The 13,407-nt window shown below is 44.2% G+C and overlaps 1 protein-coding gene across 2 annotated transcripts in view; it reads left to right on the top strand.

Annotated features, from left to right (window-relative positions):
- The window catches only part of ELAPOR2 (endosome-lysosome associated apoptosis and autophagy regulator family member 2), a 163,263-nt gene that overhangs the window by 109,436 nt on the left and 40,420 nt on the right, over nucleotides 1–13,407 (top strand). For both annotated transcript variants that reach the window (XM_059725807.1, XM_006273760.4), the window contains exons 5-8: nucleotides 676–762; nucleotides 4,271–4,376; nucleotides 5,318–5,470; nucleotides 8,245–8,333. In XM_059725807.1, coding sequence (XP_059581790.1) covers nucleotides 676–762; nucleotides 4,271–4,376; nucleotides 5,318–5,470; nucleotides 8,245–8,333 — 435 coding nt within the window. The remainder of the gene's footprint in view (nucleotides 1–675; nucleotides 763–4,270; nucleotides 4,377–5,317; nucleotides 5,471–8,244; nucleotides 8,334–13,407) is intronic.

The raw sequence follows: 13,407 nt of genomic DNA on the forward strand, positions 1-13,407 counted from the left end.
TGTTGAAACAGCAAACCTGGGAGAAATTAAGTCCGGAGCAATAAGTTCTGCGCTTTATTAATGTGTGGTAGTTACATGTATAAATGTGCCGAAGGAGGAGAAGGACCCACATACCTTTTGTATTAGCTGGTTTTCAGGGACTCGAATCGATTCTGGCTTAGACACCTGAGTCCACTTATGGGCACAATAAGTAAAACAGAATCTGGAGCTAGGTCTGAAGGCCGCCTTCTCAATTATTAGTTGTTTTTAGCAAAATAGCAATGATTTTTCTTGCCTGAAGTTTTTTTCCCCTCATGTGCATCAGCGGACATGCTGTTGCTTTAAAAGCTCATCAGCAAATAATTATATCTTGGCAGCTGGACTGTCTTCCGGATGCTCATTACTTCCTGGGCTCTATATGTGCTAACCTTTAACACTGCACTTTCTCTCCAGAATGCACTGGGCAGTGCTATCTTTTGAAGCCCTTCCTTAGAGTGCTATCAGTTTTGCATGTGTGTGCCTTGCATGTCTTTGCAGCAAGTTATACAGAATGCATTAGCAGTGTCCAGAATGCATTACCAGTGGCACTCAGAGTGGCACAGCATCTTTCTTTGTCTCTAGGCAGCCAAGTGGTATGTATCCAAATTGGGTTAATTAGCCTGATGTCTAACTGGGGTCACTGTTTTTAATTGACAGATTCAAAACGACCAGTGCAAGGAGATGGATTCCACAGCAGACAAGTGGGTGAAGCTAACAGATAATGGTGAATGGGGCTCTCATTCTGTAAGTGCTGTGTATCACTTGGTTAAGGCTCTTGTTTCATTGATAATTTAACATTGTTTCCCATGAGGTGCCAGGAAGTAAGGGCTAGATCCTGTGCATTGAAAGACTATTAAAGGAGCACAAAATCCCTTAGGATCAACATCAAAGTTGATGGATGCTGTAAAGGCCTGGTGCAAAGACTACTGAATCAATGCAGATCTTCTTCCCTTTTAATCATGCCTTTAAGAAAGCAGACAGATTTATGTGAATCAAAATGCTATGAGTCACTCTCAGCAACTGTAATCTAGAGGCCTGGTTGTTCATTAGAGCCATAGATTGTTTTCTGCTTTGTGGAAAACACTGCAATCAGTGGGAGCTTCGTGTGCTCATGTAAGGATGCCATTTGATCTCTTATTTTTAAGTGCATTTTGGAACTGGGTTACCTCTAATTTGTTCACTGATTGAATTCATCAGTTTAAAACCCTATTTAGCAAATAAACATAGCCATCTCTAAGGGTCTTCTTACACGTTAATTTTAGATGGCTTCTGGAGCGCTTAATGACAGCCTGGATTCTCCAAAAATTAACACCTGAAACTAGTTTTAAAAACTCTTTAGGCAGTTTAAAGTTATGCCACCCCAGTGGTTTATCTCTGATCTGTGTTGCCCAACTCATGTTCCATGAATGTGTGACCACTCGCCACAGATGAGGTGTCCAAGTTGCAGTCCTCCAGCATCCCAGGATACAGTGTCTCCACCCCCCTCACCCTCCTGTTGTCTGTGGGCAAAATTTCTACCCCCTGAACTATGCTGCCCAGGGGGTAGTTCTGGCACCAAGCCAACTCTGCCTCCAGTCCCCAGGAGTGTGATCTTGCCACCCCCAGGGATGCACCCCATGCGAACAGCCAGCAGAGCACAAGCCAGTTACCATGTCACAGGGCACGGATGGGTTCAGAGTGAGGTCTAGTGGGGGTGGGCTGGGGGAACAAGTAGGGGGATTGGGTCTCCACGAGCTGGGGCTTCCTTCCTGGGGCAGGGGCAGTAGCTCCATCAAAAGCACCTTCCCACACTGCTCCCACCTCCTAGCCACCCCAGGAAGCATGACCAGCACCCTCACACCAATTCCAAATCCCAATTTATTAAATAGGAGGAATTCTTTAATTTACTTCCTCTTTATTTCTTTTTACATTCTTTAATTTCTTTTTATTTTATCCTTCAGTGGCTGGCTGCCTTCATTTCACCACCTTTCCCTCATCCTCGTTTCCTTTTCACCTCCCATTTCATTACCCACACCTATGCCATTCACTCTCCACCTCCCAGCTTCATGTTCCCATCACCTTGAACCTATCTTTTGTGCACCCCCCCACCCCCCACATTAGCGTCTTAAAGTGGTTTTAAGCATTCATTATGTGACTCAAAGTTACACCACTCTGGGGCAGGATCATTTCTGATCCCTACTACACAATTCCCGTTCCATGGAAGTGTGACCACTCCCTATAGGTGTGCCACCCAAGTTAAAGTCCATTAGTATCCCAGGATCTCTTACACTGCCCATAGAGCAGGGGTAGAAGCCTGTAGAGCAGGGGCGGGCAATTATTTTGGGCAGAGGGCTGCTTACTGAGCTTTGGTAAGCCATTGAGGGCCACATGATAGGCAGCCAGGGGCAGATAAATATAAATTTTCTAAATGTTTTAGGGGCCACATGGGCCCGATAGAATGGCCTGGTGGGCCGCATCCAGTCCCCGGACCGCATTTTGCCCACCCCTGCTGTAGAGGCAACTCACAGCTGTAACTCTTAGTCAAGCCCCTACTAATCAGGCCTCTAGAGGTAAGCCACAGCTGTGCAGGAGGTCATTCAGGGAGAGGTTTTAGCTGTCAGGTACGACTGCTCCAAACTCAAGCTAGCACTAGCACGGATCAGCATTTGAGGAGCTCATGGTACAGTGTGTAACAAGGCTCTAATACGGCTTCTTTGGAGTTTAAGAGTGTCTGCACAGGGGAAGCAGCATCCACTTAACTCAATTTGTTGCTAAATCAGTTCAGTTTAATCAGTGGTTCTGCAGTGACTAGCCCTTAGTTTACTTTCTCTGAGCAAAGATTTTTAATCCAGAGACTGAGGCTGGCGTACCCTGAAGAGGTTGATACGGCTATGCTGTTTAGATTGTGCCGCTGAATGACAGAGCGAGCTGGCAAAAAAGTGAAAGCAGATGCAGTTAAACTAGCAAAATATTTTTTTTGCCACTATTGCTGACTGCTTGAAGAAGTGGAAATAGGCTGTATCCAGTTGTGTCTCCACTAGGAGGGAGCCACATCGTTGGAAATCTTTCTGGTGTGGACAAGGCCGTAGTAAAATGGATAGTTTTGGGGACGTTTCTCTAGAAGAGCTGTGCGTTGGATTACATGCGTGATCCTGGCAGGGCTGTTTGCTGAGTGGCTTCTTTAGAATTCCCAACTTTGAGTCACCAAAATGTGTGGGATTGTTAGAAGTGCTCAGAGATGGCCTCAGCCTGCTCCCATTGGCTTGGGCTCAGTCTACACGATATATCTGAGAGCTGGACTGCCTTACAGGGTGGACTGGTGTGAAGAGAAAAGTGAAGTGAAATCCCACCCCAGGATGGTGCCATGCTTAGAGGGAGCCTGCTGAGGGTGCTGAGGGTTAGGGTGTTCATTTTCCTACTGGTTACAAATTTGCCAGGCCACCTCTGCTGGTGTGACTGTCATCTGGAAGTGTGTGTGTGCATGAGATTATTTTTTAATTTATTGCCAGCAAAGCTATCCCTGTATAGCTCTGTGTAGATGCAACGATTCCGCTTTAAGTTGCCTCCTGCTGGTATAGCTATTCCCCATCCTGTACAGAAAAAGGTGTATCACTAAAACCATTTTTCTACTGACATGCTTGGGTTGACGCTGGATGAATGATACCATTTGAACTGTCAGGACAGGAAAACTTTCCAGAGCAAACAAAGGCTTGGCAAAGCAGCCAGTCAGGCTGATCCTGAATGCTTTGGAGAAGCCCACTGAAATTGCTGAATTAGCCATAAAAAATGGCTTGTCAAATACTGGACCCTATGCCCTTAGAACCAAACTTAGGAGTTAAGGTCCTATATCCAAAAGAGAATAGGTAAGCAGAGTTAATCATTACTGAATGCTAGGATGTCTAGGGGAGCTAGGCACCTCCACAGGCGACTGTGGGTTGTCTGGAGAGGGCTGGGAACATGACTGTTGCATTACTGCTTACAAGTAGCTTGAAGGTAGGATACAGGGCACTTCCACAAAGGAAGCCTTCGAGCCTCTGCCTCCCAGCATCCTCATGCCCCTTGCTTTCAGAGGGGAAGCACTGCTGCCTTCTTCTCTTGACTGCTGCCTCCCACAGACCTTGATATATCAGGCAAAGTTAGTTTAGTTGATCAGGAAACTAGAAGTCCTGGAAGGAGGTGAGGAATATGAGTCACTGAAATGGGTGACTTGCATAAAGCAATAAAAGAGTACCTTTGAGGAGGGGTGCTAATTGCCATGCCATTATTTTTGCAGGTAACTTTGAAATCAGGCACAAATATATTATACTGGAGGACAACGGGGATTCTCATGGGGTCAAAAGTGGTGAAACCTGTCCTAGTGAAAAACATCACAATTGAAGGTAGGAGAGGTTGAGCTGTTAATCTAAGTCCGTTGTCCATTGTAGTGATAACTCTGTTATTACTATTTCTGTCTTCAAAGGCAAATGTCTTGGTTTGCGAAAGAGCATTTTTCATTATCATAACCACAATACAGGCAACCCCCGCTTAGCGCTCTTAATTGGTTCCCGAAAAACTGAGCATTAGGCAGAAATAGCGTTAAGTGAAACCGAATATTTTGACGAACCAAGATGGCGATTGTGAGTTATAACGAAACTCACTGAGCGCTAAGTAGAATCGGGTATCAATGTACAACGAGCGTTATAGTGAAATAGCGCTAAGCGAAACGGTGTTAAGCAGGGGTTTCCGGTAAACTCTGTGGATGTTCTCTAATCTCTAGAAACAAAGGTATAAGAAATATGTTACGGGGGATTAATTGGCAAATGGTGACATCTGCTGGGCAGGACTTGAATAGCAAGAAGAAGAGGAAAAATGTTTTAAAAAGGTCTATCCTTGAGAATGAACTGAAAGGGCTCTTCCAGAATAATTATGGTTCAGTCATCTTTAAATAAACCATTTAATTATTCTGGAATAGTCATTTAGGTTAATTTTGACGTTTAAACAGATGGAGTGGAATATAATGGTATTCTGATGGAATATAATATGATTTTCATTCAGATTGAACTTTGTTTGAGGTGAATGGCAGAAGGCAAGGCAGGGACTAACTTGTTCAAAAAGGCATAAGCTTTGAGGTGAATGGGTGTTTGACCCGGGTAAGACCTGCAGCACCGCACTCTCGGATAGCAAAGCCCAGGGGACTTAAGCCAGTGGTGATTGTGGGTATTCAGTGATGGTATACATAGTATTTATTTTCCCAAGACAGTGGGGTAGACAGGAGCGGTGGAGGATATGCCTCTGTATTTCTGTGTTTATTCAAGTGCTTTACCTCTACTTTGCTTTACAGGAGTTGCGTATACATCTGAATGCTTTCCATGCAAACCTGGTACATTCAGTGATAAACCAGGGTCTTCCAACTGCCAAGTGTGCCCAAGAAATACCTATTCAGAGAAAGGAGCTAAGGAATGTACCAAATGTAAAGAAGCAACACATTATGCAGGTACATGGCAGGAGATGAATAAAATTCATGAATATGTGAGTGTGTGGGACAGTAGTCAGCTTTACAAGCTTGTATGTAGGTCTGCATTTGCACAAGAATTGCTTTACCTAGCACTGAAATGTAGTCAAGTAGGCTGGGACACAAAGCGAAGATTAATACAGTGCCTTTTTAGATTCTGGGGGGGGGAATTTCTGTTGGTAGCTTATAATGGCCCCACAGTAGAAGATGGCCAGGGCACTTCCATACTTCAAAAGAAAGGAACATGAGCTCTACAATAGTTTTGGCTTTCTGCATGATGATAGCAATTGAACGGTGCTGTCTAATACCAGCATGGGGCCTTGGTTCATTCCTGACCCAGTGGCAACTCCTGACCCATCCACACGTAAATGTTTCCTGGAGTCTCTCATCCATATACTCCTCTTGCCCACTTCCCCATCCCTGCTTGTCATATCTGGTAGAATGGAGCCCGTGATGGTTTAGCTGCAAGTTGGGCATGAAAGAGAGCCATCAAAACTCTTTTGTTTCCCCAGCCATGGTGGCTGGAAAGCATTGGATAAAATGGACCAGATTCATCCCTGGCATAACAGCATTGAAATCAGAGGTGTTGGTGTAGTTATATCAGGGATCGTGTTGGAATCTTGTCTGTTTCAGGCGGCAATTTCCAGGATACTGGGGACTATATTTTGTTCTGGACACAAGGGTTTGATGGTGTTTCCCAAGTAAAATATTGCAGGATTTCCTTTTGTACAAAAGTTGTTCCAAATTGTCCTTTTGTCTCAACAGGACTGAATGTTTTTCAAGGACTGGCTTATGTTTGATACATGTACCGGGCATCTACAGCTTATTTATAATAATAGTAGGCTTATTCTGTCTGTCCAGAGCACTCCGATTGGTTGTCTTGGCAGCCAATCGCAATGTTTACTGAAACAACCAATCACAGTGCTCCCAACAGACAAAACAAGTGTGTTGTTATTATAGATCCCGAGACATTTCAAACAGATGTGCAGGCAAGTCAGAGCTAGAACCACTGCCACAGAGGGAAGCACCAGGGTCCCCTGCAACTCAGGGTTGCATGACCCACTGGTAGCTTGCTTCCTGGCCGTGGGAGATGCAGGCAGGCTCTGGGAGGAAAAAAAAAGATCAGGCCCCTTGCTGCCTCACCCTCGCCCTGCCTGTGAGAGCTGCTGCTGGGTCATGCAGCCCCTGAGCTGTGGGGGTGGGGGCCCAGTGCTTTCCTCTGTGGTGGTGATGTCCCCTGGGGCCATGCAGGCAGGGTGCTAGCTGTCCAGCTCCAGCTCGCAGGCAGCACCCACCAGATCCAACAGTGCACAGGGCACTGGAAGCCTGGGCATGCTTGGCATGCTTCCAGTGCCCCATACACCATCCCCACCACCTTCCCTCTGCCTGGGACTGCCTGGGAATGGGCTGGTTGCCCCAGCAAAGCAGCAGGAGGGCGTCTGGGTATGCTGGCAGCTGGAGAAAGTGGTGGGGACGGTGCATGGGACACTGGAAGCCCAGCAAGCCCAAGCTTCCCTGAGCACACCTGGGCTTCCAGCACCCTGTACACCATCCCTTCCTCCTTCTCTGGATAGGGCCCTTGTACATGTGAGGAATATTGCTGTAATTTGTTATGTAGCAAGCTAAAGTATCTGGGATGGGTTTTAGTTTGCTACATAAAAAAGTAATTTAAATTGAAATATGCTGTCGAACGTGTACACTGTTACAAAATTTAATCGTAACATGCTGACAAACGTGTGCACTGTCACACAATTAAATCATTAAACAGGGCAATTAAGCCACTAAAAGAGGCAACTTCCTCACATGTACAAGGATCCTTCATCACATGTGCAAGGGCCCTCTTACTTTATGACTATGAACAAGTCATAAGGTCAGACTTTTGACAAAATATGTATTTATATTCCTATACCTGTGTTTACACGTGGACAGCTTTATGCACCCTTTTCGAGGGTGAGAAGTTTGGATTCCATTAAAGTATTCAATCAAGATTTTTAGCTATCCTTTGTATTTAAAGAAATACTTTTGCAATAGAAATTTAATTGCAAATGTTTTGCGGGTTTCAGATAGTATGATGCATAGACATGCCCTATACTGTGTTGGCACGTCAAATACTACCCACTTGCTTCCTGACTGTTGTAGAGTAGTTAACTTCTGGTATTCATTTTCTCGTAGAATGATTTTAAGGAACATTGTTAAAGAACTGATTACTTGCTGCAAGCATGTTAGCTCTTAAATGCAAACATGAGTTATGGATATCAGTTAGGGATGTGTGTCTGCTTCCATGAAAATCAATGGGAATTTTGTAATTGATTCCAATGGGGAAAAGATCGGAAGGGAAATAGACTCTCAATTCTATTCATTGTCAAAAGGAATTTAATTTCAGTGCCAACCTGATCTGTGCGAATTGTAGTTTGCTGTTCAATGAAAAGTCCAGTGTTACAGAAGTATGATCATACTGCTGTCTCAACGAGTTGCAAAGCCAAGTGCATTGTAAAAATAATAGATGAGATTTTCAAAGGAGCTTAAAAACTATATTACCTCTAGTCTGGAGCAGTGGTAGGGTGGCCATTTCTTCATAGCACATTTAAAAATCCTACTAATTGTGGTTTCGGTTTTGAATGTGTATATTTTTAACTCTGTAATTCCTTGTTTCACCTTGCTGCCTAACTGGATATATTGATTCTTGAACCCTGTTTTTCATTTTTGCAGAAATCATTTAATCACGTAATGTTCTGTTTCTCGACCTTCCTTTCCAGATGAGGGATCTAGTCAGTGCATGGAGCGTCCTCCTTGTACGAACAAAGACTTCTTCCAGATCCATACGCCTTGTGATAAGGAAGGGAAGGTAAGCAAGAGGCTCACTCAGTTTGACTTTATTCTTTAATTCGTTGACACAGTGGAAGTCTATTGGTTTGGACACCAATCAGGGAGCCAGTAACTCCTGCATTCTTATTCTTTTTGTAGCAGTTACTTTTAGGGTAGAATCCTGCTTCCTTTTGTGCATCTCAATGGCAGTTTTCTAGCAATGTACTGGCCTTTTTGGCACTTACATGCAGGAAGTAATTCAACTTTATCTACATTGTTGGCATCTAAGTTTGTGCACACAGATTAAGCATGGGCAGTAAGCTGTGCACTGACTAGGCCTGCACATGGCTATGTATAAGGGTGACCATATGCCCTTGTTTGGTCAGGATAGTCCTGGATTTAAGAGGCGAGGCCCAGCCAGCTGGTGAAAATTAAATGAGCATCCCTGGGTGCGGAGCATGGCGTGCAGTCTGGCAGGGAGGTGGACTGGTGCAAGCTGTGAAATAGGAAGCCCTAGCAGACAGCAAAATTGCTCTAAAATTGGTTAGCTTGATTAGTGGAAAGACCATTGAAAAGGGAGATGATTGTTAACACCTTTGAAGTAAGGAACAATGGGTCATTAACAGGCTATTGATCACCTTAGCTGCCTGAATAGTAGTACCAGAGTTGCACCCTGCCACGCCACCCCCACTTCTACCTGCAGCAGTGCTGCTGACTTGTGGTGGGGCTTGGAGGGCAGTGTCCCAGATTTCACTTTGTCCCATTTGGTCACCCTAGCTGTTCATGTATTCCTTTTATAGATGCATACCGACATCTAAATTGCAAAAATGAAGCAGGCCAGAAACCCATGACTAATGTTGCTAGACTCACAAGGAGGATCCTCCCATGTTTTAGCCCTAAAATCAGAGTGTTTAGGGCACTATCCAAGGAAGCCAAAACCCTGAGTTCTGGGACCTCCTTTGCCCAGGAGGGTTTGAACCTGCATCTTTTTGAGTTATCAGTATAGGGGGGGCCGAGTACTTGTTGCAGGTCAGGCATTATCCATGCCACTCTTCTGCACTTCTTTTGAAGCTGACTCTGGTAAAATAAGAGAGGGAGAAATGTTGGGCCAGGAGGATGCACACAAGCTAGATGGTAGGTGGCTCTGTGAGATGTCTGCTGTTCTACAAAGGAGCCGGCCCTGAGTGTTAGCCTGGACCCTTACCCACAGGGGAGCATAAACTTCTGTACTATTCTGTTCTTTGAGTAGATATGATATCTTTTATTAGACCAACTGAGTAGTTGGGGGGGGGGGGGGGGGGGAAATTCTTGGCAAGCTTTTGGGTGCAGTCACCCTTTTTTGGGCATGGGGAGTCTCGGCTAAGCTTCAAAAGGAGCACTGGACAATGCCTAACCTGTATAGGATGGTTAGAGCGTGGTGTTAGAAAACTGGAGCAAGAGACAGGTTCAAAACCCCTTAGGATGAGGTGGGCTTAGACCTCAGGTCTGCCACTTCTCTGAAGGAGTGCCCTAGCCACTCTGCAACTAGGGCTAAAAGTTGGAAGTCTCCTCCTTCCTTTGTGCTTTTTCTAGGATAAAGGAAGGAGGAGCCTTCCGTATAGCAGTGTACCTGTAGCCTATTGCACATGCTCAGTAGCTGGCTTTCTTGAATCCGTATTGGCCTCTGGCTGCTTTACCACTCCATCCAGGAAGAGCACAAACCATCTGCAGACACTTTCTCAGCCTGATGAAGGGTGTTTGTGCCTGAAAGCTTGCTAAGAAGAATTTTTCCAACTTTTTGAGTTGGTCTAATAAAAGATGTTGGACTTACCCAAAGAACCTTGTCTGCCTATATCCTTAGACCAACACGGCTACAACCTATACCCCGGCAGCTGTTTAGACACTTATTTATTCACACTTCAGGGAAAGCTGAATTTTTAGCTGTGCATGAGTGCTGAAAACGCCATGTATGCAGCTAGAAAACTGTCAGTTAAGGAAGTAGAATTGCACCCCCTTAGTGACTTAGGGAAAGTCACTCAGCTCACCCTCTCACTTCCTCCAGGAACTATAAATATCCGTCTGAGATTTTCCTTCAGTAACTATCACCATAGTATGCAAGGTCCTGGTTTTGCCAAACTTGTGCCCACGATCTGTCTGACTTGATCTTTCTCATATGTGTAGGTGTTGACAAAATCTGGACCCAGATGCTGATAACAATACAGACTTGCCTCCAGAACCATCTTGAACATCCACTGGCTGGATTTATGATAGGGTGAACTATAATGGGGACTTTACTCCCATTTTCCCCACAGTCCTATGGGAACTCTTTTGTGAGAGTGCTGAGATCATAGCTTGGATTTTTGGGGCAAGCAGCTGCCAGTTATGACATTGTCCTGACGCAAATTTTGCTGAAACTTGGCTGACATCACAGTTGTTCATTTAGGGTTGCTTTGCCCACACCCTAGATCCCCCTCCCACCTCCCTTCAGCCAACACTGGGTAGCAAGTCACCACAATCCACTCAACCCAGGTGCAGCTAACATACCACTTTCTAACAGGATGGAGTTTTTCAGCCAATTACACACACCTTTTGTGTCTGAATCTGCTTTAATAAAAACGATTTTAGAATATTGACCTTCCGAATGAGACAAATCTGTACCCATGACTTACTACGCAGTACTTGTGCTCCGAAACCCCCCTCTCTAATGACTCTGAATTAATAGCCTTTTCCACTTCACCCTAAGGTACTATGCTGTCATGCAGTTTCCTGCAGATTACTTTGTAATTGAGCTGTGAAATTCAAGTCCCTCCTCAAGGCTCACTTGCTTTGATTAGCCTCCCAGTGCAGACCCACTCCTTCTGCCTTCCTGATGACCTTTCTCTCAAAGTATTGTAAAATGAACTCATCAACATATTAAACAGCTCTGTGTAGAAAGTCCCCCACACAGGAGTGTGCAACAAATGCACCCAGAGTAGCAGCAGCTGTCAGCACTCAACATTTCTGAAAGTCAAGTCACAAATAGGTCACTCCTGAATGCTTTTCTTGCCATCACTTGTTGTACTGTGTCCATTTATGTTTGTGTGTGTGTAGTCTCTTTGAATCAGGGACCTGATCCAAGGGCCGGTGAAGTCAATGGATATCTTTTCCTGGGTACAAGATTGGGTTTGTAAGCACCAGGACTTAAATTGAGATTTTCAAAAAGTCCAAAGGGAGTTAGATACCCCTTTCATTGACCTGCTCCTTGGAAAATTCAAGGCTGATTGGATAAGCCCCAGTCTCACACAGACTGTATACACAATATGAGTTCCACTGAGTTCAGTGGGATTACTTGTGTGTGTAAAGTTTGCTCACACTCAAGTTTTCCTTCTTTGTAGGTTCTTTAAGGCACTGGTCTGTGTTATTTTAAATGTTCTGCACACCTACTGCAAAAATAAATAATAATCAGGCAAATCTATAAATCTGAACCCTACTGCAAGTAAGAATCAAAAGGGCTGTTTAATTCTCTCTTAAATTCCCTATTGTTATATGACAGTTATAATGTAGTTGTCAGTATCATCATCCTCAAGAGCCACCCCCGAGGTATAAAGAGACAGTTAATTTTGGGTAATTTAAATGTTTCCCAGTTTTTGGAACTTACCTCATTTTCTTCTTTTGAAATATTAAACCTTTATAGGCCATCACAGCCTAGTGCAATCCAGAAACCCAAATTCTGCAAGGATCAGTCCATGATGAACCAGAGTTGCAGTTTTATTTTGCAGTGTCAATACAGAACTAAAAGTTTGGTGCATACAAATCAGCGCTTATTTAATGTGGCAGTTCAGGAGAGTTCTTGTGATCTGGTACTACTTTCTTTCCAAAGAAGAATGCGCTAATATGATGGGAGGAAAAATTAGGAATTTTTTTGAAATACAGGCATATGCTGAGATGATAAATAGCTTGTGAGGTTTTCAGAAGGATGTTTTCCATTGTGCTAGGCTCTTTAAAATACAGAGGAAAAAAACCTGAGTGTTTTTTTTATGTGGCACTCTTCCTACATAAGATCCCAAGTGGTGTACAGCGAAGAGTCAATGAAATAGGCAAGGGTTAAAGATGGGAAGGCCAGAGCCACAAGGTTTAGATATGGTCAGTGGTGGGCTGTTGGGATGCTTACAGGAAACCAATTAATTAAGGCCCAGAGCAAAGTTCAACAAACTCAGTGGAAAGACCTACTGATCTGACAGGCTTTAGATCTCCTGATGGGAAGGGCAGTCAGGGATAGCACATATTTATTTATTAATTAAAAAGCAGCATCCTTGCAAATGATTGGAGCCATTAGCTCATGCATTTGGAGCCATTAGCTCACCTATGTTATCTTTTTACCATTGCACTCACCCTTCATTCCCTCATATTTATTGTTCATCATAATCACTTGTTCCATTTTGCTTTAAGTCATACTAGAAATACATCAGGGAGGGCTGCGGGTTCCTATCTGCATGTACACCACCTAGCACAATCTGGTCTCAGTCCTGATTTGGGCCATAGAGTAGTAGTGGTATCAATGATTTCCACATTTGTCACAGGTGTTTAAGAAGAGGCTGGATAAGCATTGATCAGGAATATTCTAGGAGTAGCTATATCTGTGCTGTACTGTGGATATTCCCAATGCTTCTGGCCTTTGTTAGTTAGCACATGGGACTAGGAAGAAATTATTTCATCATCCTCTTGCTACATGATGTCAAGGTCTTGTTATTTTTCCTCTGCTTTCCTCAGAAGTATTGCATGTTGGCTGCAGCCAAGTTATGAGATTTTCACTGGGGTGTGCCAGTGCTCCTGCTGAGACTTAAACCCAGAGATTCCTGGTTAGAGGTTCTTACCCATTTGCTCAGGGTCAGACCGATCACTATATTTGGGGTCAGGAAGGAATTTTACCCCATGGTCAGATTAGCATGGACTGTGGGGTTGTTTTTTTTTGCATTTTTCTGTAATGGGGCTTTGTGGCCCTCTTCTTAGGATCTCATGAGTGTATATTGACAACCTTTGTAGCAGCAGGACATTGGTCCTGGCCATGGTCCCCTTGCTTTACACGCAGCAGTTTAGGGTGTTATGTCTTGCACTGACTGGGATTGACTGTGTAGTTTTGCTAAGAGGCAAGACAG

Source organism: Alligator mississippiensis, chromosome 4 (genome assembly GCF_030867095.1).
Source record: "Alligator mississippiensis isolate rAllMis1 chromosome 4, rAllMis1, whole genome shotgun sequence".
Classification (NCBI taxonomy): Eukaryota; Metazoa; Chordata; order Crocodylia; family Alligatoridae; genus Alligator; species Alligator mississippiensis.